The 25,684-nt window shown below is 46.1% G+C and overlaps 1 protein-coding gene across 1 annotated transcript; it reads left to right on the top strand.

Moving 5' to 3' along the window:
- Window positions 1-12,782: 12,782 nt before the first annotated feature.
- Window positions 12,783-18,570, top strand: MRPS25 (mitochondrial ribosomal protein S25). The gene is made up of 4 exons (XM_088450215.1): window positions 12,783-13,082; window positions 14,984-15,090; window positions 17,687-17,774; window positions 18,211-18,570. The coding sequence occupies exons 1-4, from the start codon at window positions 12,949-12,951 to the stop codon at window positions 18,401-18,403; spliced, it is 522 nt and encodes a 173-aa protein (XP_088306341.1). The 5' UTR covers window positions 12,783-12,948; the 3' UTR covers window positions 18,404-18,570.
- The last annotated feature ends 7,114 nt before the right edge of the window (window positions 18,571-25,684 follow it).

Genomic DNA, 25,684 nt, shown 5'->3' with positions numbered 1-25,684 from the left:
TATGGATATCTTGTACTGTACACATCTGTATATAGGGGTACCAGGGACTGTGTTGTACACGTGCATGGGCCACTTATATGGGACTATATGGATTTCTTGTACTGTACACATCTGTATATAGGGGGACCAGGGACTGTGTTGTACACGTGCATGGGCCAGTTATATGGGACTATATGGATATCTTGTACTGTACACATCTGTATATAGGGGGACCAGGGACTGTGTTGTACACGTGTATGGGCCACTTATGTGGGACTATATGGATTTCTTGTACTGTACACATCTGTATATAGGGGTACCAGGGACTGTGTTGTACACGTGCATGGGCCAGTTATATGGGACTATATGGATATCTTGTACTGTACACATCTGTATATAGGGGGACCAGGGACTGTGTTGTACACGTGCATGGGCCAGTTATATGGGACTATATGGATATCTTGTACTGTACACATCTGTATATAGGGGGACCAGGGACTGTGTTGTACACGTGCATGGGCCAGTTATATGGGACTATATGGATATCTTGTACTGTACACATCTGTATATAGGGGGACCAGGGACTGTGTTGTACACGTGCATGGGCCAGTTATATGGGACTATATGGATATCTTGTACTGTACACATCTGTATATAGGGGGACCAGGGACTGTGTTGTACACGTGCATGGGCCAGTTATATGGGACTATATGGATATCTTGTACTGTACACATCTGTATATAGGGGGACCAGGGACTGTGTTGTACACGTGCATGGGCCAGTTATATGGGACTATATGGATATCTTGTACTGTACACATCTGTATATAGGGGGACCAGGGACTGTGTTGTACACGTGCATGGGCCAGTTATATGGGACTATATGGATATCTTGTACTGTACACATCTGTATATAGGAGGACCAGGGACTGTGTTGTACACGTGCATGGGCCAGTTATATGGGACTATATGGATATCTTGTACTGTACACATCTGTATATAGGGGGACCAGGGACTGTGTTGTACACGTGCATGGGCCAGTTATATGGGACTATATGGATATCTTGTACTGTACACATCTGTATATAGGGGGACCAGGGACTGTGTTGTACACGTGCATGGGCCAGTTATATGGGACTATATGGATTTCTTGTACTGTACACATCTGTATATAGGGGGACCAGGGACTGTGTTGTACACGTGCATGGGCCACTTATATGGGACTATATGGATTTCTTGTACTGTACACATCTGTATATAGGGGGTACCAGGGACTGTGTTGTACACGTGCATGGGCCAGTTATATGGGACTATATGGATATCTTGTACTGTACACATCTGTATATAGGGGGACCAGGGACTGTGTTGTACACGTGCATGGGCCAGTTATATGGGACTATATGGATATCTTGTACTGTACACATCTGTATATAGGGGGACCAGGGACTGTGTTGTACACGTGCATGGGCCAGTTATATGGGACTATATGGATATCTTGTACTGTACACATCTGTATATAGGGGGACCAGGGACTGTGTTGTACACGTGCATGGGCCACTTATATGGGACTATATGGATTTCTTGTACTGTACACATCTGTATATAGGGGGACCAGGGACTGTGTTGTACACGTGCATGGGCCAGTTATATGGGACTATATGGATTTCTTGTACTGTACACATCTGTATATAGGGGGACCAGGGACTGTGTTGTACACGTGTATGGGCCACTTATATGGGACTATATGGATTTCTTGTACTGTACACATCTGTATATAGGGGGACCAGGGACTGTGTTGTACACGTGCATGGGCCAGTTATATGGGACTATATGGATATCTTGTACTGTACACATCTGTATATAGGGGGACCAGGGACTGTGTTGTACACGTGCATGGGCCACTTATATGGGACTATATGGATTTCTTGTACTGTACACATCTGTATATAGGGGGACCAGGGACTGTGTTGTACACGTGCATGGGCCAGTTATATGGGACTATATGGATTTCTTGTACTGTACACATCTGTATATAGGGGGACCAGGGACTGTGTTGTACACGTGTATGGGCCACTTATATGGGACTATATGGATTTCTTGTACTGTACACATCTGTATATAGGGGGACCAGGGACTGTGTTGTACACGTGCATGGGCCAGTTATATGGGACTATATGGATATCTTGTACTGTACACATCTGTATATAGGGGGACCAGGGACTGTGTTGTACACGTGCATGGGCCACTTATATGGGACTATATGGATTTCTTGTACTGTACACATCTGTATATAGGGGGACCAGGGACTGTGTTGTACACGTGCATGGGCCAGTTATATGGGACTATATGGATTTCTTGTACTGTACACATCTGTATATAGGGGGACCAGGGACTGTGTTGTACACGTGTATGGGCCACTTATATGGGACTATATGGATTTCTTGTACTGTACACATCTGTATATAGGGGTACCAGGGACTGTGTTGTACACGTGCATGGGCCAGTTATATGGGACTATATGGATATCTTGTACTGTACACATCTGTATATAGGGGGACCAGGGACTGTGTTGTACACGTGTATGGGCCACTTATATGGGACTATATGGATTTCTTGTACTGTACACATCTGTATATAGGGGGACCAGGGACTGTGTTGTACACGTGTATGGGCCACTTATATGGGACTATATGGATTTCTTGTACTGTACACATCTGTATATAGGGGTACCAGGGACTGTGTTGTACACGTGCATGGGCCAGTTATATGGGACTATATGGATTTCTTGTACTGTACACATCTGTATATAGGGGGACCAGGGACTGTGTTGTACACGTGTATGGGCCAGTTATATGGGACTATATGGATTTCTTGTACTGTACACATCTGTATATAGGGGGGCCAGGGACTGTGTTGTACACGTGTATGGGCCACTTATATGGGACTATATGGATTTCTTGTACTGTACACATCTGTATATAGGGGTACCAGGGACTGTGTTGTACACGTGCATGGGCCAGTTATATGGGACTATATGGATTTCTTGTACTGTACACATCTGTATATAGGGGGACCAGGGACTGTGTTGTACACGTGTATGGGCCAGTTATATGGGACTATATGGATTTCTTGTACTGTACACATCTGTATATAGGGGGGCCAGGGACTGTGTTGTACACGTGCATGGGCCAGTTATATGGGACTATATGGATATCTTGTACTGTACACATCTGTATATAGGGGGACCAGGGACTGTGTTGTACACGTGTATGGGCCACTTATATGGGACTATATGGATTTCTTGTACTGTACACATCTGTATATAGGGGTCCAGGGACTGTGTTGTACACGTGTATGGGCCAGTTATATGGGACTATATGGATATCTTGTACTGTACACATCTGTATATAGGGGGACCAGGGACTGTGTTGTACACGTGTATGGGCCACTTATATGGGACTATATGGATTTCTTGTACTGTACACATCTGTATATAGGGGGACCAGGGACTGTGTTGTACACGTGCATGGGCCAGTTATATGGGACTATATGGATTTCTTGTACTGTACACATCTGTATATAGGGGGACCAGGGACTGTGTTGTACACGTGTATGGGCCACTTATATGGGACTATATGGATTTCTTGTACTGTACACATCTGTATATAGGGGGACCAGGGACTGTGTTGTACACGTGTATGGGCCAGTTATATGGGACTATATGGATTTCTTGTACTGTACACATCTGTATATAGGGGGGCCAGGGACTGTGTTGTACACGTGCATGGGCCAGTTATATGGGACTATATGGATATCTTGTACTGTACACATCTGTATATAGGGGGACCAGGGACTGTGTTGTACACGTGTATGGGCCACTTATATGGGACTATATGGATTTCTTGTACTGTACACATCTGTATATAGGGGTCCAGGGACTGTGTTGTACACGTGTATGGGCCAGTTATATGGGACTATATGGATATCTTGTACTGTACACATCTGTATATAGGGGGACCAGGGACTGTGTTGTACACGTGTATGGGCCACTTATATGGGACTATATGGATTTCTTGTACTGTACACATCTGTATATAGGGGGACCAGGGACTGTGTTGTACACGTGCATGGGCCAGTTATATGGGACTATATGGATTTCTTGTACTGTACACATCTGTATATAGGGGGACCAGGGACTGTGTTGTACACGTGTATGGGCCACTTATATGGGACTATATGGATTTCTTGTACTGTACACATCTGTATATAGGGGTCCAGGGACTGTGTTGTACACGTGTATGGGCCAGTTATATGGGACTATATGGATATCTTGTACTGTACACATCTGTATATAGGGGGACCAGGGACTGTGTTGTACACGTGCATGGGCCAGTTATATGGGACTATATGGATTTCTTGTACTGTACACATCTGTATATAGGGGGACCAGGGACTGTGTTGTACACGTGTATGGGCCACTTATATGGGACTATATGGATTTCTTGTACTGTACACATCTGTATATAGGGGTCCAGGGACTGTGTTGTACACGTGTATGGGCCAGTTATATGGGACTATATGGATATCTTGTACTGTACACATCTGTATATAGGGGGACCAGGGACTGTGTTGTACACGTGTATGGGCCACTTATATGGGACTATATGGATTTCTTGTACTGTACACATCTGTATATAGGGGTCCAGGGACTGTGTTGTACACGTGTATGGGCCAGTTATATGGGACTATATGGATATCTTGTACTGTACACATCTGTATATAGGGGGACCAGGGACTGTGTTGTACACGTGTATGGGCCACTTATATGGGACTATATGGATTTCTTGTACTGTACACATCTGTATATAGGGGGACCAGGGACTGTGTTGTACACGTGCATGGGCCAGTTATATGGGACTATATGGATTTCTTGTACTGTACACATCTGTATATAGGGGGACCAGGGACTGTGTTGTACACGTGTATGGGCCACTTATATGGGACTATATGGATTTCTTGTACTGTACACATCTGTATATAGGGGTCCAGGGACTGTGTTGTACACGTGTATGGGCCAGTTATATGGGACTATATGGATATCTTGTACTGTACACATCTGTATATAGGGGGACCAGGGACTGTGTTGTACACGTGTATGGGCCAGTTATATGGGACTATATGGATTTCTTGTACTGTACACATCTGTATATAGGGGTCCAGGGACTGTGTTGTACACGTGTATGGGCCACTTATATGGGACTATATGGATTTCTTGTACTGTACACATCTGTATATAGGGGGACCAGGGACTGTGTTGTACACGTGTATGGGCCACTTATATGGGACTATATGGATTTCTTGTACTGTACACATCTGTATATAGGGGGACCAGGGACTGTGTTGTACACGTGCATGGGCCAGTTATATGGGACTATATGGATTTCTTGTACTGTACACATCTGTATATAGGGGGACCAGGGACTGTGTTGTACACGTGTATGGGCCACTTATATGGGACTATATGGATTTCTTGTACTGTACACATCTGTATATAGGGGTCCAGGGACTGTGTTGTACACGTGTATGGGCCAGTTATATGGGACTATATGGATATCTTGTACTGTACACATCTGTATATAGGGGGACCAGGGACTGTGTTGTACACGTGCATGGGCCAGTTATATGGGACTATATGGATTTCTTGTACTGTACACATCTGTATATAGGGGGACCAGGGACTGTGTTGTACACGTGTATGGGCCACTTATATGGGACTATATGGATTTCTTGTACTGTACACATCTGTATATAGGGGTCCAGGGACTGTGTTGTACACGTGTATGGGCCAGTTATATGGGACTATATGGATATCTTGTACTGTACACATCTGTATATAGGGGGACCAGGGACTGTGTTGTACACGTGTATGGGCCACTTATATGGGACTATATGGATTTCTTGTACTGTACACATCTGTATATAGGGGGACCAGGGACTGTGTTGTACACGTGCATGGGCCAGTTATATGGGACTATATGGATTTCTTGTACTGTACACATCTGTATATAGGGGGACCAGGGACTGTGTTGTACACGTGTATGGGCCACTTATATGGGACTATATGGATTTCTTGTACTGTACACATCTGTATATAGGGGTCCAGGGACTGTGTTGTACACGTGTATGGGCCAGTTATATGGGACTATATGGATATCTTGTACTGTACACATCTGTATATAGGGGGACCAGGGACTGTGTTGTACACGTGTATGGGCCAGTTATATGGGACTATATGGATTTCTTGTACTGTACACATCTGTATATAGGGGTCCAGGGACTGTGTTGTACACGTGTATGGGCCACTTATATGGGACTATATGGATTTCTTGTACTGTACACATCTGTATATAGGGGGACCAGGGACTGTGTTGTACACGTGCATGGGCCACTTATATGGGACTATATGGATTTCTTGTACTGTACACATCTGTATATAGGGGGACCAGGGACTGTGTTGTACACGTGTATGGGCCACTTATATGGGACTATATGGATTTCTTGTACTGTACACATCTGTATATAGGGGTCCAGGGACTGTGTTGTACACGTGTATGGGCCAGTTATATGGGACTATATGGATATCTTGTACTGTACACATCTGTATATAGGGGGACCAGGGACTGTGTTGTACACGTGTATGGGCCAGTTATATGGGACTATATGGATTTCTTGTACTGTACACATCTGTATATAGGGGTCCAGGGACTGTGTTGTACACGTGTATGGGCCACTTATATGGGACTATATGGATTTCTTGTACTGTACACATCTGTATATAGGGGGACCAGGGACTGTGTTGTACACGTGCATGGGCCACTTATATGGGACTATATGGATTTCTTGTACTGTACACATCTGTATATAGGGGGACCAGGGACTGTGTTGTACACGTGTATGGGCCACTTATATGGGACTATATGGATTTCTTGTACTGTACACATCTGTATATAGGGGTCCAGGGACTGTGTTGTACACGTGTATGGGCCAGTTATATGGGACTATATGGATATCTTGTACTGTACACATCTGTATATAGGGGGACCAGGGACTGTGTTGTACACGTGTATGGGCCAGTTATATGGGACTATATGGATTTCTTGTACTGTACACATCTGTATATAGGGGTCCAGGGACTGTGTTGTACACGTGTATGGGCCACTTATATGGGACTATATGGATTTCTTGTACTGTACACATCTGTATATAGGGGGACCAGGGACTGTGTTGTACACGTGCATGGGCCACTTATATGGGACTATATGGATTTCTTGTACTGTACACATCTGTATATAGGGGGACCAGGGACTGTGTTGTACACGTGTATGGCCAAAAGTAGAAATTAGCTGCTCAGTTTTGACTGGTTCTTTTCCAGCAAGTTCTTATCTGAGAACGAGGACACGCATCATCTGTCTGGAAATCTTGGCTCTTGCGTGTTTTGGATCACACATATGATTTACAAAAAGATTACCCATATAGCTGAACTGCTGTTCTCCAGAAAAAAGTCCTGAGCATGAAAGGAAGTTAGAGATTTGTTTCTGTTTTACTCTTATCCCACACTGTGCAATGCTGATTGCTGATTCTGGGCCATACTTTCCAACTGACTCCCAAAAGAGTCTAGAAATCTCACTTACTGCACCTTACCCCCATTATGTAGCTGTTTGGTTCCAGTCAATCAGTGGCGTAACTAGGGGGGGTCGGGCAGGGTGCGTGCCCTGGGCGCCGTGGGACCGGCGGCGCGGGGGGGCGCCGCCAGCCACGGTCCGGCCCGCCCTAGTTAGCCACCAGTGTAGCGCCGACTGCAGTGAGTGCGGTCAGCGCTACACATTTACACAGGACCGGCGCTAGGCTTCCAGCGCCGGTCCTGTGCTGCACAGCTGAGCCCGTTCCCTCCCCCTGAGCGCTTGCCCAATAGCCCCAGGAGGCGGGCTCAGGCTGTGCATAACATACGCATCGCCACCAGCGCTGGCGGCGATGCGTGTGTTAAACAGCAGCCAATGAGAGTCAGATAGACTCTCATTGACTGCTGCAGCACCCACTGCAAGAGCCGGACTTCCGTCCGGCTCCTGCAGTGGGTAATGGGACAGACGTCATGACATCATGACGTCTCTCCCATAATGCTGAGCGCGCCAGCCCGGGAGGACTGGCGGGCGGCGGGAGCGGTGTCGCGGTCCGGAGCAGCAGCGTAGATTCAGGTAAGTATATTTTTATAAAAAACCTGTCTGCACTACTTGGGGCACAACGGGGGAGGGGGGTGGCTACTACTGGGGGGACCTCTACTGGGGGTGGGGGCACAACGGGGGTGGTGGCTACTACTGGGGGCACCATTATTGGGAAGACCTCTACTGGGGGGGGCTATTACTGTGGGCACCATTATTGGGAGGACCTCTACTGGGGGGGGGGCTATTACTGGGGGCACTTAATCGGGAAGGGGACCACTACTTGGGGGGGGAACTACTACAGGGGCATTATAAAAGGGGCCTACTACTAGGGGCACTGCACTGGGGAGACCACAACTGGAGGCAATAATAGGAAGGACCACTACAAGGGGCACTGGATAGGGGGGATCACTACTGGGGGCCTGCATCAGGGGGACCACTACTGGGGGCACTGCATGGGAGAGGGGGGAACTACTGCTGGGGGCACTATATAAGGGGCTTACTGCACTGGGGGGACCACTACAAGGGGCACTAGATAGGGGGGGATCACTACTGAGTGCCTGCATAAGAGAGACCACTACTGGGAAAACTGCATGGGGGGAGGACTACTGCTGGGGGCACTATATAAAGGGCACTGCATAGGGGGGGACTACTACTGGGGGCACTATATAAAGGGCACTGCATGGGGGGGGGGACTACTACTGGGATCACTATATAAAGGGCACTGCATAAGGGGATACCACTACTGGGCGCACTGCATTGTGGGGACTGCTACTGGGGGCACTGCATAAGGGGGAACACTACATGGGGCACTGCATTTGGGGAGGACTACTAATGGGGGCACTGAGTAAGGGGAACTAATTGGGGGCTGTATAAGGGGGACCACTACAGGGGATACTGTATAAGGGGCACTACTATGGGCCTGCATAAGAGGGGCCACAACTGCATACTGGGGATACTGTATAAGGGGCACTAGTATGGGCCTGCATAAGAGGGACCACAACTGCATACTGGGGGTACTGTATAAGGGGCACTACTGGGGTTAAGGTGCATATGGATAGGAATGTTCAGCGTGAAAATAAAGGGGTGTGTCATGTTAACACACCCCAATTTTTTTTTACGCACATATCGGGGTGTTGGGGGGGGCTCCCTTTTCAAATTTGCCCTGGGCTCCAAATACCCTAGTTACGCCACTGCAGTCAATAGATCTTCATGAAAAAGGTTGGCAATGTCTAGATAGACAACAGATGTTAGACAGGCAAATGGTATGGTCAACAACTTTTTTGTTTTGTTTTTTTAGCGTTAGGCACTTACCGGAGGCTTAAGGATAGGCCCTAGGAGGGACAGTTAGGGTTAGACACGTATCCTGATGGTTAAGGTAAGGCACTAGGAGGGACTGTTAGGATTAGACACTAATTCTGATGGATAGGGTTCGGCACTAGGAGGGATGGTTAGGGTTAGGCACTAGGAGGGATGGTTAGGGTTAGGCACTAGGAGGGACGGTTAGGGTTAGGCACTAGGAGGGATGGTTATGGTTAGGCATTTATCCCGATGGTTAGGGTTAGGCACTAGGAGGGATGGTGAGGGTTAGGCACTAGGAGGGACGGTTAGGGTTAGGCACTAGGAGGGATGGTTAGAGTTAGGCACTAGGACAGCGGTGGCCCACCAGCAACTGTTGGACTACACATCGCAGTATGCCCTGCCACAGTTTTAGCAAGCCCTGATACCAAAACTGTGGCAGGGCATGCTGGGATGTGTAGTCCCACAGCAGCTGGAGGGCTGCTTATTACCCACCTTTGAATAGAATGGACAGTTAGGATTAGGCACTTACCCCGGCGGTTAGGATTAGGCACCAGGAGGGAGGGTTAGGCACCAAGGGGAGGGCTCGGGTTAGGATGAAGATTAGGGTTAGAAAACAAAAAAAGTCGACCTTTTGACCCTGTCAACCTATTGCCTGTCTAACTATATTTTTCTTGGTCGATTTTTTTTTTATATATATATATATATATATATATATATAATATAGTGTACACAAAGGTTGAAATGTGAGCGACAAAAGTGCTTAGTACACTCTATTAACTATTTAAATAATTCAGTAAATCTGTGAAAAACGCTTAGTAATTCATATGTAGTGTTTTAAAACAAAGTGCAGAAATAAACACATAAAGTGCCAAGTGAATAATTTAACCTCAATAAATAATATATGCAAGTGAATAAATACGTGTTTAAAATAATAGGAATATATCTAAATATTAAAAAAAAATTTAATTCATAAATATGACACCTACAATCATGAAAAGTACATAAAAACATAGCAATAAATGATATACATAGGATAAAAAGGAGGAATAAACTGAAAAAAGCTTATCTTTTAGATAAAAAAGAAATTGAAGAGTTCATGGATGTATGATCAGCCTCCCAATTCTTAATTTTGTTATTTTCATAATCGTTCTTGTCCCTCAGAAACTTAGTTTCTTTTGCTCTCATGACATCTTCTTCAATTCTTTCTAATTTTTTGGTTAGTACCTTCTCATTAGCTTTGTATTCCTCCTTCTCTTTAAATGTTTCCATCTTTCCTTCTTTATTATGAATATCCGTTTCAAGCTGAGACATGATGGCTTTTTTCTCCTTTATGATAAGTTTCATTAAACTCATGGAACTTGAATGTAAAATATTATCCCATTCTTTGATGAATTCAGGATTATCAATTCCAAATGTAGGGTTTTTTAAAAGTCTCAGTCCTCTTGGCACTCTATTAACAGAAATATAGTGCTCAAGCCCTTTAATGTCCCACCATGCCTTTATTTCCTTTGTAATCAGTCTCTCAATCTCCCAAAACATGTTATCAATGTTATATATATACACACAAAACTCATAACCGTTTATATACTTTGGGAAAGAAAAAAAAAAAAGATCAGAGATATAATTATTCATATTGTATAATCAGCGCCATTTCCCTGCAGTGGTTATAAGGCACAATGGGGGAGATGTAAGAAGCTTAGAGCGGTATCGGCACACGTTATGTGCGCTGATACCGCTTCTACCCGATGTATGATCGGGGTTTGGGTGGTAAATGCTATGTGCCCGTCATTATCGGCGTTGCTATCTACAAGATAGCAGCGCTGTTAGCCTGGGTCATGTATGAACGGTCAGATCGCCTGACCGTTCGGCTCGCTGTCGCTATCGTCAGCTACAGCTTGGCGCTGCCCTATCCCCACTGCAGGGACAGCGCTGGCCCTGCTGCTGCCGGCTGCACGCGGGGATCTCGCGATACCTGCGAGATCCCGCACATACTCAGTGGAGCCGGCTGGGACTGAGACACAGCGCATCGGCTCTAGGCTGATGCGCTGCGGTCTCTAGCGGGTAGCGCCGGAGGGGGGAGTTAATGCAGGTGGAACTCTTCTCCTGGCGCTTGGAGCTGACATCATTTCCAAACGCCAGGGAATCCGGATCTCCACATGCTGTAAACGGGACCCGGATCGTCCGACCAGGGTTACCCGTTTACATTGCCCCTTGACTTGGGTCCTATCCATATCCAAGATTGCCGGGCCACTGGACCTGGGTTATTTTTTTTGGGAGCAGTTTCCACTGAGGCCCGACTCAGCAATTACCTGGGTTTTTCCCACAGTGGAAAAGGGGTAGTCTATGGAATCACTTGTAAAACGCAGTACGTGAACAAGCCTTGAAAAGTATCAAACCTTCTAAACAGTGGAGAAGTTACTCATAGCAACCAATCCGTTTTCGACCTGGCATTTATCAAGTACAGTCTATAAAATGCTAGCTAGAAGCTGATTGGTTGTCATGGGCAGCATCGAGTTACGGCACCTGGTGCCCCCTCCGTGCATGATGTCATGACACAGGGAGCTTGGCCGCCAGCAATCGGAACAACAGCGCTGTCCGGAGTATCCTCAGGTTGCTTCGGGGGGCTGTTATGGCTGCAGTCTTCCATTTGATGTTCTGCGATTCTGGCTGCAGGGTCTCGTTCCAGACACCTTGCTAGCTAGATACAGGGCCTGCAGGTGCGTGGCTGTGCGGCCCACAGAGCTCTGCGCTGTGGTACCGGTCACCCATAGCTAGTTATGGCCCTATAGAAGAAGTGATACATCTTCCCCTCTGTTACCCGAGTACCCGTCACGCTTTGCACAGTGCAGGTCCTCTGCCATATGCCAAGTATATGCTGTAACGTGCAGCTAGGGGAAAGGTAGCAGATAGTTCCCTTCAGTAGATGTACCCTGACGTCATCAGTTACTGTCCAACGCCATCAATTACTATCCACATGGAGAAAGAGTGTGACTGAATAGTAACCTGTGGCGAGCGTACAAATATATTCTTTTGGTGGCCTTTATGGGCATGGTCATGCCATGGAGCAGTACTTCCGCCCTCACTCTACGTCACTTCCAGGTAGATCTATTGAAGGACCTCTATACACAACCATGGCAGCAGCGCCTCCTGCTGTTCGCGGCGCACACATTACACTGCGACCGCCTATGTAACAGCATCAACAGCCGGTAACTTGGCTAAAATTAAAAAAAAAAAAAAAAAACTACACTTCCCGGCATGCCTAGTGACAGACTACAGCTCCCGGCATGCCCCGGCCAGAGAGACTCCGTCATCTCTCAGCGTGCAGCGCGCCCATGCTGCTCAGCCGCGGGGGTCAGGGAAGCAGCTAGATCCCCTTCCGTAGAGTGACCCTGACGTCATCAGCCGGTGTGGTCTGCCAGTGACAGCGGCCCGAGCCCGGCGCAGCAGCAGCGATGCCGATGAAAGGCCCCTTCCCGATCCGCAGGACGCTGCAGTACTTGCAGAGCGGAGAGATCGTCTTCAAGAACAATGTCAAGATCATGACGGTCAACTACAACAGCCGGGGAGAGTATGGGGACGGTGCCAGGTGAGTGTGAGAGCGCGCAGGGGTCACCAGGAGAGTGTGAGAGCGCGCAGGGGTCACCAGGAGAGTGTGAGAGCGCGCAGGGGTCACCAGGTAGTATGTAGTAGGGGTGGTGTTAGGTTTGGGGGCCATAGCGGGGGTTAGGATTTGGGGGGGGGGAGGGTTAGGCACCAGGTGGGGAGGTTAGGCACCACTAAGGGAGGGTTGGGGGGGGGGGGATTGCTGAGCATTGAGGGGTCGAAAGGCGGTTTGCTGAGCATTGAGGGGTCGCCAGGCGGTTTGCTGAGGAGAGAGGGGTCGCCAGGCAGATGCTAAGCAGAGAGGGGTCGCCAGGCGGGTGAGAGTAGACGGGTCACCAGGTGGATGAGAGTAGACGGGCAGAGTGGGGCCGCCAGGCGGATGAGAGCAGTCGGGGGCCGCCAGGCGGATGAGAGCAGTCGGGGGCCGCCAGGCGGATGAGAGCAGTCGGGGGCCGCCAGGCGGATGAGAGCAGTCGGGGGTTGCCAGGCGGATGAGAGTAGACGGGCAGAGTGGGGTCGCCAGGCGGATGAGAGTAGTCTGGGGGCCGCCAGGCAACTGTACAGAGGCAAAGGGTGTAAGTGGAGAGGTGACAGTGAGCTTGTGTACAGAGCTTAGTGTGAGTACAGAGGTCATAAAAAGTGAGTCATGGGGTGGGTATAGGGGTTTAGAACACAGGGGGCAGCTGTAGTATAGGGGCAGTTTGCTTGTGACACAATGGTGTGTTGGATAATTTAGCAATTGTGTAGGAGATATGAGCACCCACAATTGGATTGTAAGCTCTTTGGACAGGTTACTGAATGTAACTGTATAAATGTAAGAAATGCTGAAATATATAGATTTACACTATGTGTGAGCATGGGAGGCAGCGAGGAAGTGTAATACGAGGGTGGTTCTGTAAGTAAGGTAACAAGTCCTTGTACCTGTGTAATGTTCTCTATTTAATTCTAATTTCCCGCCAGGCCAGAGCAGGTATATAGGCCGCTGCTTCCCCCCACAGCCATTACACTGCGCCTCGTATCAGTCATACTGTCCCAGCATCAGGTGTAAGATGGCCGGGCTGGCGGAGACATGGTCACACATGGAGGTGCGTAGTGTGATCGGATTTCTACGTCTCATGGGCACATCGGCAGCTGAGATTCATCACCAAATTGTGGCGGTGTACGGTGATGATGTCATGTCCCGGGAACAGGTTTGGGTCGCTGCCTTTGATAACGGCAGGACAGACGTTCAAGAGGAGCAGCGATCCAGCCAAGCACGTCCCCCACAGATGACCATTAGTGCCGCATTGAAGCTCTGATTCAGGAGGACAGAATCATCGGAGTTAGTGATATTGCTGAGGAACTGAGCATCTCAGTGTGTGCTGTGCAGAACATCGCTCATCAGCGACTGGGGCACAGGAAAGAGTCCACACTGCAGCATTGGAATAAATCCTTAGACCAATATGGGACTATGTGGGAAAAAATAATCTGTGCCAAGGTCACACTATTGATTATACACACATGTAGTCTTTATTCTAGCACCCTGCACCTATCACAGTTCCTCTTTCCTGCCTGGGGGTGTCGCTCTCTGTTCTGGTGCTTCTAGCACAGTCAGCTGATCTAACAAACTGGTAAGATACAAACCAAAATGTGCAAGAGGCACCAGAGCTTAGAGTGACACCCCAGGCAGGAAAGAGGTACTGCACGGGTTGTGATAGGTGCAGGGTGCTATAATGAAGACTAGGTATATGTACAAGTCAAAAATGAATGTACGCAAAGAGAGGTCTTGTTACCTTATTTATTGAACCTCACTCGTACATAGGACACGCATGAAAGTTGCTAGACATGGCCCTGTACGTGGATTATACATTGTATCACAACAATAAAGGTTGTTTCTTTTTGCAGGAAGTTTGTATTTTTTCACATTCCTCAAATTCAGTATAAAAATCCCAGGGTGCAGATTATGATGTTCAAGAACATGACGCCGGCCCCTTTCCTGAGATTCTATTTAGGTAAGAAATACGCAGTTATGTTTGTTTTATTCACTTTTTTTGTTGTTCCAAGGAAGCAATCGGCGGTGGGCTGTAGTATCTCTCTGCTGCCTCCATTCTCTCTGCTGTCAGTTTTACCAGTCAGGGGATTTATTAATTGTTCTTCTCTCATGAAATATTACCTAGAAGCTTTCTACGGGTAATGTCTGACTACTTCCCACATTCTGCCCGCTGGCCACAGGGGGGCAGTATTTGATTTTTCTCAGCCAGGACACCTGTAGAATTAAAATACAAGTATGCAAGTGACATATCAGAGTATTGAAACCATTTTCTTGTTAAGTGTAATGTGCTGGTGACAGAAAAAAATAAAATATATATATATTTTAGTGCATCCAGAAAGTATTCACAGCGCTTCACTTTTTCCACATTTTGTTATGTTTCAGCCTTATTCCAAAATGGAATAAATAAATTTTTGTCCTCAAAATTATACACGCAATACCCCATAATGACAACGTGTATAAAGTGTTTTTTATTTCGATTTTTTTTTTTTGCTAATAAAACTAAGAAATCACATGTACATAAGTATTCACAGCATTTGCTCAATACTTTGTTGATGCACCTTTGGCAGCAATTACAGCCTCAAGTTTTTTTTTGAATATGATGCCACGAGCTTGGCACACCTATCTTTGGGCAGTTTCGCCCATTCCTCTTTGCAGCACCCCTCTAGCTCCATCAGGTTGGATGGGAAGCGTCGGAGCACAGCCATTTTCAGATCTCTCCAGAGATGTTCAATCAGATTCAAGTCTGGGCTCTGGCTGGGCCACTCAAGGACTTTCACAGAGTTGTCCTGAAGCCACTCCTTTGATATCTTGGCTGTGTTCTTAGGGTCGTTGTCCTGCTGAAATATGAACAGTCTCCCCAGTCGGAGGTCAAGAGCGCTCTGGAGCAGGTTTTCATCCAGGATGTCTCTGTACATTGCTACATTCATCTTTCCCTCTATCCTGACTAATCTCCCAGTTCCTGCCGCTGAAAAACATCCCCACAGCATGATGCTGCCACCACCACCATGCTTCACTGTAGGGGTGGTATTGGCCTGGTGATGAGCGGTGCCTGGTTTCCTCCAAACATAACGCCTGGCATTCACGCCAAAGAGTTCAATCTTTATCTCATCAGAACAGAGAGTCCTTCAGGTGCATTTTGGCAAACTCCAGGTGGGCTGCCATGTGTTTTTTACTAAGGAGTGGCTTCCGACTGGCCACTCTACCATACAGGCCTGATTGGTGGATTGCTGCAGAGATGGTTGTCCTTCTGGAAGGTTCTCCTCTCTCCACAGAGGAACCATCTGGTTCTTGGTCACCTCCCTGACTGAGGCCCTTCTCCCCCCGATCGCTCAGTTTAGACAGCCAGCCAACTCTAGGAAGAGTCCTGGTGGTTCCGAACTTCATCCATTTACGGATGATAGAGGCCACTGTGCTCATTGGGACCTTCAAAGCAGCAGATATTTTTCTGTACCCTTCACCAGATTTGTCTCAGAGGTCTACAGACAATTCCTTGGACTTCATGCTTGGTTTGTGCTCTGACATGCACTATCAAGTGTGGGACCTTTTTATATGGACAGCTGTATGCCTTTCAAAATCATGTCCAATCAACTGAATTTACCACAGGTGGACTCCAATTAAGCTGTAGGAACGTCCCAAGGATGATCAGTGGAAACAGGATGTACCGGAGCTCAATTTTGAGCTTCATGGCAAGGGCTGTGAATACTTATGTACATGTGAATTCTTAGTTTTGTTTTTTATTAAATTTGCAAAAATCTCAAAAAAAAACTTTACATGTTGTCATTATGGGGTATTGTGTGTAGAATTTTGAGGACACAAATAAAATTATTCCATTTTGGGAAAAGGCTGCTACATAGCAAAATGTTGAAAAAGTGAAGTGCTGTGAATACTGTGTGTGTGTGTGTGTTTTTACACTTTTGGGACGCGCCATCTTAAGGGAACTACTTCAGGGCTGGGTTTGGCCTGTTCCAGGCAGAATAACATAGGCTGGCAGGAGTCGCTGGGAATCCCCCGCTGTCTGAGCAAGGACCTCCCTGTACTCTATCTTATATCAGCTATATACCTGCTTAGTAACCATCCAGTGCAAATCCTGCCAGAACGTTCGTACACAGACAGTGGCAAAGTTGCACCACTAGCCTGTGCTAGGATGCCAAGCTTGTTCCTGCATGGCAAACCTTACTTTGCTGCTGACAGTGTGGTGATATTTGTTCATGTCGGCCAGCCACACTGATTAGTAAGGGATCCGGTCAAAATCCAGACACTCGGGATACCGAGCCGGTATCCCGACAGTAAGTATTGGGCTTATGGAGTAGGGTTAGGTACTAGGGGGTAGGGATAGGCACTAAAAAGGGAGGTTAGGGAGAGGATGAGGGTTCGGATACTTACCGACAGCTGTATCCTGACCCTATTGAGATTCTGATTGCCAGCATCCTGTACCCAACCAATTTATACAGCAGATGGCTTGTAATGCAATGATAGGCCACACCGGGCTGCGATTACTGCCTAAAGAGCGGACTAGCCTTCCGTCCTCTGTAACCATCCCATGTTTGTCCCGGCAGACAGCGGAGAGCAGGTACTGGTGGACATCGAGGATAAGAGCCGGACGGAAATTGTGCAGCACGTGAAAAAGATCCTGGGAAAAAGCGAGTAAGAGATTTTGCGGTTACTTAACGTAAATGTCTTTGCGCGTTGTGGTCATTTGTTTTCAAAGATCATCTACCATTATTTTTTTAACCATGGGCCCGTTAGCTGTAATTCATAAGACATATGGGAGGGTGTCGGCATCTGGCGGTGATCCCTACTGGTTTCAGTAGGAGCTTTGCTTAATTTAAAATATAATTGTGTCTTCCTTTTGGAATTACCTTATGACGGACAACGGTTTACACAACGCAGCTGATCCCACCAATGAGATCTGTGCTGCAAGAATATCTCTTATCTCGCTGTCAGGAGAAGAATTTAAAGAGCATTAAAGCCCATTGATTGTTCTGCTGAGTGTTAAATTAACATTCATCCTTCTAATCTGATTAATTGGGTTAGCGAGCGTTGTACACAAGTCTAACATTTGTTTTCCTTCTGTCCTCAGGGAAACCCTAAAATTGGAAGAAAAGGCAAAAATGGTTCTATCCAATCCGGCTAACTTTGGCCCAAAGAAGTATTACCTGCGGGAGTGCATGTGCGAGGTGGAGGGGCAGGTGCCCTGCCCAGGTCTGGTGCCGCTGCCAAAGGAACTGACCGGGAAGTACAAAACCAAACAGAAAGCCGGCACAGAAGTGTGAGCCTGGGGGTGGGTTACCACTGCGCTTTATTTATTGTCAGAACTAATCCGCTGTTCCCACCTTCCCCGTTTTAGTTTTTTTGTTTGTTTTTACTGGTTTCTAAGCTCATGTTTGAATATTTTTTCTATATATAGTTAATTAAATTACATCAGTTATTTTGATGCCTACATTGTCCTCGGTGGTGAGATTTCTTACACTTCTCAGTCCGAGTGCTGCGTTCTGCGATTCTAAGACGCAGCATCGGATCAGCCGTCTGAGTTACCCTGAGGTTACTCAGATTGGCCCTCGCAGCTCTGTAGGCAAACCCTGGCCTCAGCACTCCCAAACACGGGAGCTAGAACACCTTCGTTTTCTGGAACAGAGGCCGGCACCGTCCTGCGGCTCGGGGGTGGGAATGGGGTGTGTCGCAGTGCAGCGACGCAGGACCCATTCTGCCCGTTCGCAGGGGTTCCACCATCGGGTTGGCGTACATCTCTGAATTAGGCTCACAGTGAACAGATAATGTGCAATTAGTATTTCTCATTACTAAAATTTGAGAAGTGCTTTTAAAGGGACGTCGTATTTCTAATGACTGGTTTTATTACTTAAAACGCCACTAAACCTTAAACTTGAAATGTGCAGGTATGAAACACAGCTGAAGCCTTGCCCGCAGCTGCAGGATAGTGTGCTTATGGCATTTGATACAGGTTAAAAACCTGGGACGTCACTCTTCCTGTCCCTGTTATTGAAACATTTCTGCAGAGCAAGTCTGCCAAGTGGTCAGTCTCACAGTGTCTATTGTGTTGCATAAGCTTCTCCCCTCTTTTGTGGCAAAGGTAAGAGAGCATTATAGATTTGTTAAGTGTAATATAAACACTCCAATTATTTCATACTTACTATCCAGCTTCGTAATACACAGCCCTTGACATACAGGCTTTGTAACAAGGAATTCTACAAAATAGGCTTCTGTAGGAGGGCTGGAAGTAATAAATACCCTTTCCCACAGGGCCTGAATGGCACAACTCAATCATGTACCACTGTCGCCAATGTGAAGTGTGACCATGTCTGCCTCAGCGACTGGGAATGTCTCATCTGGGCAGCACACAGGTGATTTATATGAACTTACTGAAGAAAAAGTAGCTCCTCTCCACTCACCCCTGGAATCCGTGACTACTGCTATATTCTACAGCGGTGGTCTTCACACCTGGTCCTCAAGGCACCCTGACAGTGCAGGTTTTAAGGCTATCTTTGCATAAGCAAAAGTGGCTTAATTAACTCCAATTTGATTAGTACCATATGTGCGTAAGCATGGATAGCCTTAAACCCTGGACTGTTAGGGTAACTTGAGGATAGAGATTGGGAAACACTGTCCTACAGACTTAAATCACCCTAAAATAGCCTCACAATTAAGTTTGGCAATATGGAAGAATCTGGAGATTAGTCTGGTGCCCAGAACCCTCTTATATGGCTCTGTGTCTACCAATATACAAACATTGATTCTTGGTCCTATTGGATATAATGGACGCTGCTGTACTACGCAAGGACCTAGTGCTGTTCCCCATCGGTCGCATAGCATCCCAGTTTAGCGTGAAGAGCAGACTGGGCGGGCAGAACACATCGTCTATCGTCCTTATACAATCAGGCGGAAACCTCACTTCAAGTGAATTCAGAACGATGTAATTAGGGAAGTTTCCATATACGTTCCAGCGGCCCTTTAGTAACACCGAGTCCTAATAATATATCGCAGGTGTCGCTGTAATCCTCAATGATTTACAGTCACATATTAATTCCTCTCTGGCTTTTGATCACCAGCTTTTCCCTTTCTGCGAGTCCTTTTGATGTCGGAATGAGCAGTAATTACCAGCTCATTTCCATTTCTCTGTCTGTCAGTGATTAGCGGAGTGAAAGGGAATCTGGAGACGCAGCAGCGAGAGTGGGAGGCAGAACTGGGGCAGCTCTTTAGTCCAACAAATATAATGTTCCATAACCTGTTAACCCACTTTCATTAGTCTGAAAGACGCCTTTTGCATGTACTACTGTAGCAATGGTGTAAGAACAGCGGCTGGACCTGGATAGCATCCTACTTGTTGCAGAACTACAAGTCCCATGATGGTAATTATCAAAAATGGCGCTTTAAATAGCGTAAAAAAAATTAATAATCACTCAACATAGTTTAAACCGGGTAACATCATGTTAGTGGCTTATCAATGAGGAGAAAACAGTTGGGGATTACATAGGATACCCTGCAGTAGAGTGTACCTAACTAACCATTAGATAAATGCTAGGTCAGGCCAGGCTAACCTGTGGCTCTCCAGCTGTTGTGAAACTACAAGTCCCAGCATGCTTTACCAGCTGATCGGAGGGTATGCTGGGACGTGTAGTTTCACAACAGCTAGTGAGCCGCAGGTTAGCTAAGCTTGACCTAGCTGGTATGATTAGAAATTAGATAATTTACTCTATTTTACCCCAAAAGAGAGAAGGTGACTATTTATTTGGAAGGTTCTGAGCTGCAAGTGCGCTATAATGTGTGTACTAGTTTGTGCCGCTTGTTCTGTAATAAGATAATGTAAAGGCCTTTGCAGTAATCCAATCGCACATAATCCATTTGTTTTCCTTTTATTTCATTTGTACAAAAGTTTCCCATAGCCACAGAAGGGTGACAAGTTATTACATGCATGGTTTAGTACACATAATTAAGATGTTCTTCTGTAGCATAAATACATAATTTTTGCATTCACAATTCGCTCGTCGCTGCCTCACTCTCACGGTTTAATCAGCGTCTGGTGGAATGCGCACAAGACGTTCGGGACACGTGCGAAGCTTAGTGTGTTGCGGTTTTATCTCCGCCTGTAAGACTGGGTATGCAGGGCCGCTCCTGGAACCTGATCTGTTTCACGCTCAGGCTGAGCGACCCTCTCGTACAGAGACGGCCTGTTAGTGCTGGGGGGCCGTGGACCTCACGCCCAACGGCTTAATGGGTCTGCACGTGAGGCGGAGGTATCAAGCAGACAACCCGTTTATACCAGGCTTAGACAAACCGTGGATTTCCATCTGTTGTGGAACTACAAGTCCCAGGATACCACAATGTTCCGCAGCAGCCAGAAAGCTAACATAGGCCTATCACTGGTCGACACAATGCAACATCGGAGGTAAAAAATAATATATGGTGGTGTTAATAATAAGTGCGTTTAATATCGCTTTATCCCGTCAATGGAAGCTTTATTAGAAGTTGGAACGGTGGCGTTATATATAACTAATATTTATAGATCGGCAAATTATTTGCTGCTTCACAAATGCTGTGAGCAAATACTGCGCCATCGCTTAAAATTAATATTGACTAATATATCTGTAAGCAATAAATATTCAACATAAAATAATTCTACACGAAGCAGCAGCCCCTACCCCCAGGGTCCGGGGGATGTGTAGCCAGAGCCCGTCCTAAGTAGTAAGGGAGGGAGCGGGGGGCCGGCAGGATACACACAGAGGAAGTCACGTTGTGTTTATAGACAAAGGCAGTAACGTGATTTCCTCCGCACATTAAGATTACAGCTGAGTAAACAAGAAACTCACAGGTGGCCGCCAGAGATTCTCAAATGGCCAAACGTGAGCTAGAATAAAATATTTTAACATTAGCAACATAGGTAAAAGTTCCTGTACACAGATATAATTGAGGGTTATTTACTAATAATCTTCAAAGCTGCACTGAAACTAAAGCAGCCAATCAGCTTTCAGCATCGACCTAGCACTAGCCGGGTAACAACTGATTCTTTTCTTTGGGGGGTTAGTTCACATTCTATTAAATGTTAGTAAATAGCCCTGCCCGTATAGTATAAGTGCCAGCAGGTCATTATTATCAGCTACTTTGGCACTGTAGGGTTGCACTGTCCTTCACTAAACCTACACCCAGTCAGTGCCCACATTAGTCACAGCTTTCTCACATTGCTTCACTTCCTACAAGATCCTCCAATATCTAATATACCAGGAGGTAACGCCTAAAGTATTACACAGATGATCAGCACTTCACTTGTATGACTGACCCATCGCCCCATGACAACAATAATGCAATGTGCAGAGAGGAGTATATTATGTACAGGAGGACAGCAGGGACATTGCAGAAAATGTTAGGTCCCCAGTCTTGGACAATGTTTTCTCATTAGATTAGTTTTAGTAAGAGGCAGCTTTGATTTTGCCTCCAAAATTTAAAACAGCGATGATATAGCATGCAAAAATCAGGCGTTTTGCATTTAAAATGATTGCCGTCTTAAATTTCGGGGGTCAAAGCCCTAGAGAATGGTCAGGCAGTAATTTATTCCTGAGCCAGAAATTACAGACGACCTAGGCAAAAGATCGCAGGGCATCACCAAGCTGCAGCCCCCTCCACATTTATAGAGAAGAGTGGAGATATTCTGCAGCTCACCAGATGAACTACAAGCCCCAGCATGTCATGCCAGCCAGCAACCTGAAGGGTAAGATAGGATGTGTCGTTACACAACTGCCTACAAGTTGTCTGTGTCACACTAGCGGGTCACGTTTGCCCAAGGACAATCATTAGCCGGTGGGTAAATAAATATTAACCTCACTGGAGAAAGGAAATATATGAGAATATTAACATTAAACAAATTATACCACATTATTAGACCTGGATCTGTGTATAGTCTGTGGGTTGAGGGGCAGAAGCTTGTGTTCTGTATGTAAGAGAAACCTTTGTTCTGCGTTTTAAAGCTTTTAATGATCCCACTATAAAGGTGAGTATTGCTTCTATAGCTGGTATATGTCTGTGGTGGGGTTAAGTGCCATCAAATGTACAGAACGCAAGTCTGCAGTAATATAAAACTATGATTACTCAGCAGGAAAACTGACCCGATAGCCAGATATCTTACAAAACGAAGCTACAGCCGGTCACCCCATTCTAAGAGCACACTGATTGGTCCACTCCATAGGACTGAGACACAATAATATATATATATATTTATATTATACCTGTACAGATGTATTATCTACACTGATAGGCCATACAATATTTCACATAATGCCGTCAAACTGGAAAAATATCATCTCTACAGGAGATCTGTTCTCTAGCTGAGATATAAATTGGCCTGTGTTAGGGGCCTTACCCACTGGCACTGCATGGCAAAGGTGATGGAAGAACAGGTTAGAGCAATATGCCCCAGTCAGGTTAGGTGCATAAGGGGTATCCCGTGCTCTGAGTAAGTTGATCAGGATTGCTCTTAAGTTTGTTCAGTTTACAGGAGCTATTGTGGTACTTGTAACCCAGACACATGAACTAATCTGCCGGGCTGGGGGCTAAAGTGCACTAGATTATTCAGCTGCAAGAAAACTTGCTGACAAGTTCTCTCTCTCATGGGGTCAGGCCACGGGCCTGTGGCTTCATTTTACATCAGTCGGAGCCTTAGCATCTTGCAAATGAGTTTGTGACAAATTGCAGCTATTGTCTGTATTGGGAAAGTGACAAAGCTGCACCAGGTAGTGATCGGCGGTGGTCAGATCCAGCCGTACAGGCCAAGAGATCCGCGCCATATTACACAGCACAGTTAAATCCAATCGTTACTAATTTTTAAACATATTTCTCCCTAATATAACCCAAATCTTACATATTCCACTGACCCACACACAGAGCCCCTCTACTTCTCACATTACATGTACCTAGCACCTGCCCAGAGTGCCAGAGAAATTACTGCTTGTGCCCGACTTTAAAGCCATTTATTTTTTATGCCAATAGTTGCACCTTCTCCCTGGCTCATTTAGGGTCCTGCTAGCTTTGCTCCAATATTATTTTGCCCACCCCTGGCATAAGCTGTTTTAACAGTTCTGGCTGGTTGATAGATGCACATGAATGCCCCCTGTAGTGTACGAGCGCCTCCCCCACGCCACCGCATCAGGAGAACCGTGCTGGCAGCAATGCCCATCACTGCGGCATCTCTGATGTCAGCCGGCATAAGACACGGGTGAAGCAGTATATTCCAGTTATACCAAAGATGCCTTTATATATATATATATATATATATATATATATATATATATATATTAGAACTTTAGTGGAAAGCAGAAATCTTTAATATAAAGATTAAAATGTGGAGCTCTATACGTGCTCATCCCTCAGACGGATTCTGCTCTTTATACCCGATCTCTGCGCACGTACACAGCGGAGCCTTCAAGGTACCGGCTTCACCAATTGCCCATCACTGCTTTAAAGATTGAGGTGGTGACTCCTGTATAGTTCATGACCAGCTAACAAATAAAATGCCCATCCCGGGTTAGCCAAGTCCCTCTACCTAACGTTACTCCTAGGCCACAATAAGCACAAAGCCAATGCTACAGGCACCCACACAGCGGTAACTAACCTCAGACACATGGACTGTCCACACAGGCCCTAACGAGAGATGGATGATAGTACAAGACCATGTCCCTGCCTCTGTAAAGTGTCTGTAGGGATCGCTGATCTCTATGGTCCGTCTTACTGCACAGAGATCAGTGATCCTTATCCGAATACGAAAAGCTGGGATGAGGAGAGAATTGTGCTCAAGGCATTGTCTGGTCGCTGTTAGAGAACAGATGTTGGGGACATAGAGATAAAACAGGTCGGAGAAACAGGAAGGATAACAAAACCCACCCCCCTCATCTAAACGCTCTGTCCTGCTGAAGCCCATTAGTCCGGACGGCTCTCAGTGGAGCTCACTGGGATAGAGCAATGTTGGTTGTAGGACAGATACAATTAGGCTGACAGGACACCAGCTGCAGCGTAACACACAGACATTATATACACACACTTGTACACATTGTAACACTGAAGTAAATTATAATACAGTCTTAGGTTTTGAAGTTTAAAAATACTGAAGAAATGTCAATTGTGCTTCAAACGAAAATGCAGCATCATTTCATCCCTGTTCCCCTCGGCTATTAACTCTGGAAATTATAGTATTAAAACTGGAACCTGTTAATAAACATTCAATTGGGCAGGATTGCCCTGAACAGCAGACTTCTCAATAGATTACCCCTAACTCTTTACTTTACAGACTGCTCAGCTGAATAAAACATCCGAGTCCTTCCACCGCCAACGGAGTCCGCAAAGCAATGCTACCCCCACTGGCAATCAAGGGGTTCAGCCTGGCTCCCCAGATGCACTTACAGGATCCTCCAGCAGCCCGGGAAGAGACCGCCTGGCGTAGTGCATATCGCAGGACGTTGCTGGATGCAAGCGGTGTGCAGGATTATCTTACATGACTTAGTGTAGAGATAGGCAGCATTGTGGGGTCACGCAGAAAGACGTCATTTGCAGCAGCT

This window comes from Taudactylus pleione, unplaced genomic scaffold (assembly GCF_031769625.1).
Source record: "Taudactylus pleione unplaced genomic scaffold, aTauple2 ptg000512l, whole genome shotgun sequence".
NCBI lineage: Eukaryota > Metazoa > Chordata > Amphibia > Anura > Myobatrachidae > Taudactylus > Taudactylus pleione.
Note: the sequence above shows the minus strand (reverse complement) of the source record. Positions and strands in the feature narration are given on the sequence as shown.

What these genes read in the sequence shown, in the direction of transcription:
- MRPS25 (XM_088450215.1), top strand. Translation starts at nt 12,949, where the DNA reads ATGCCGATGAAAGGCCCCTTCCCGATCCGCAGGACGCTGCAGTACTTG. An exon ending in GAGTATGGGGACGGTGCCAG is followed by an intron (nt 13,083 to 14,983) that starts GTGAGTGTGAGA and finishes TTCTTTTTGCAG; the next exon opens with GAAGTTTGTATTTTTTCACA. An exon ending in TTTCCTGAGATTCTATTTAG is followed by an intron (nt 15,091 to 17,686) that starts GTAAGAAATACG and finishes TTGTCCCGGCAG; the next exon opens with ACAGCGGAGAGCAGGTACTG.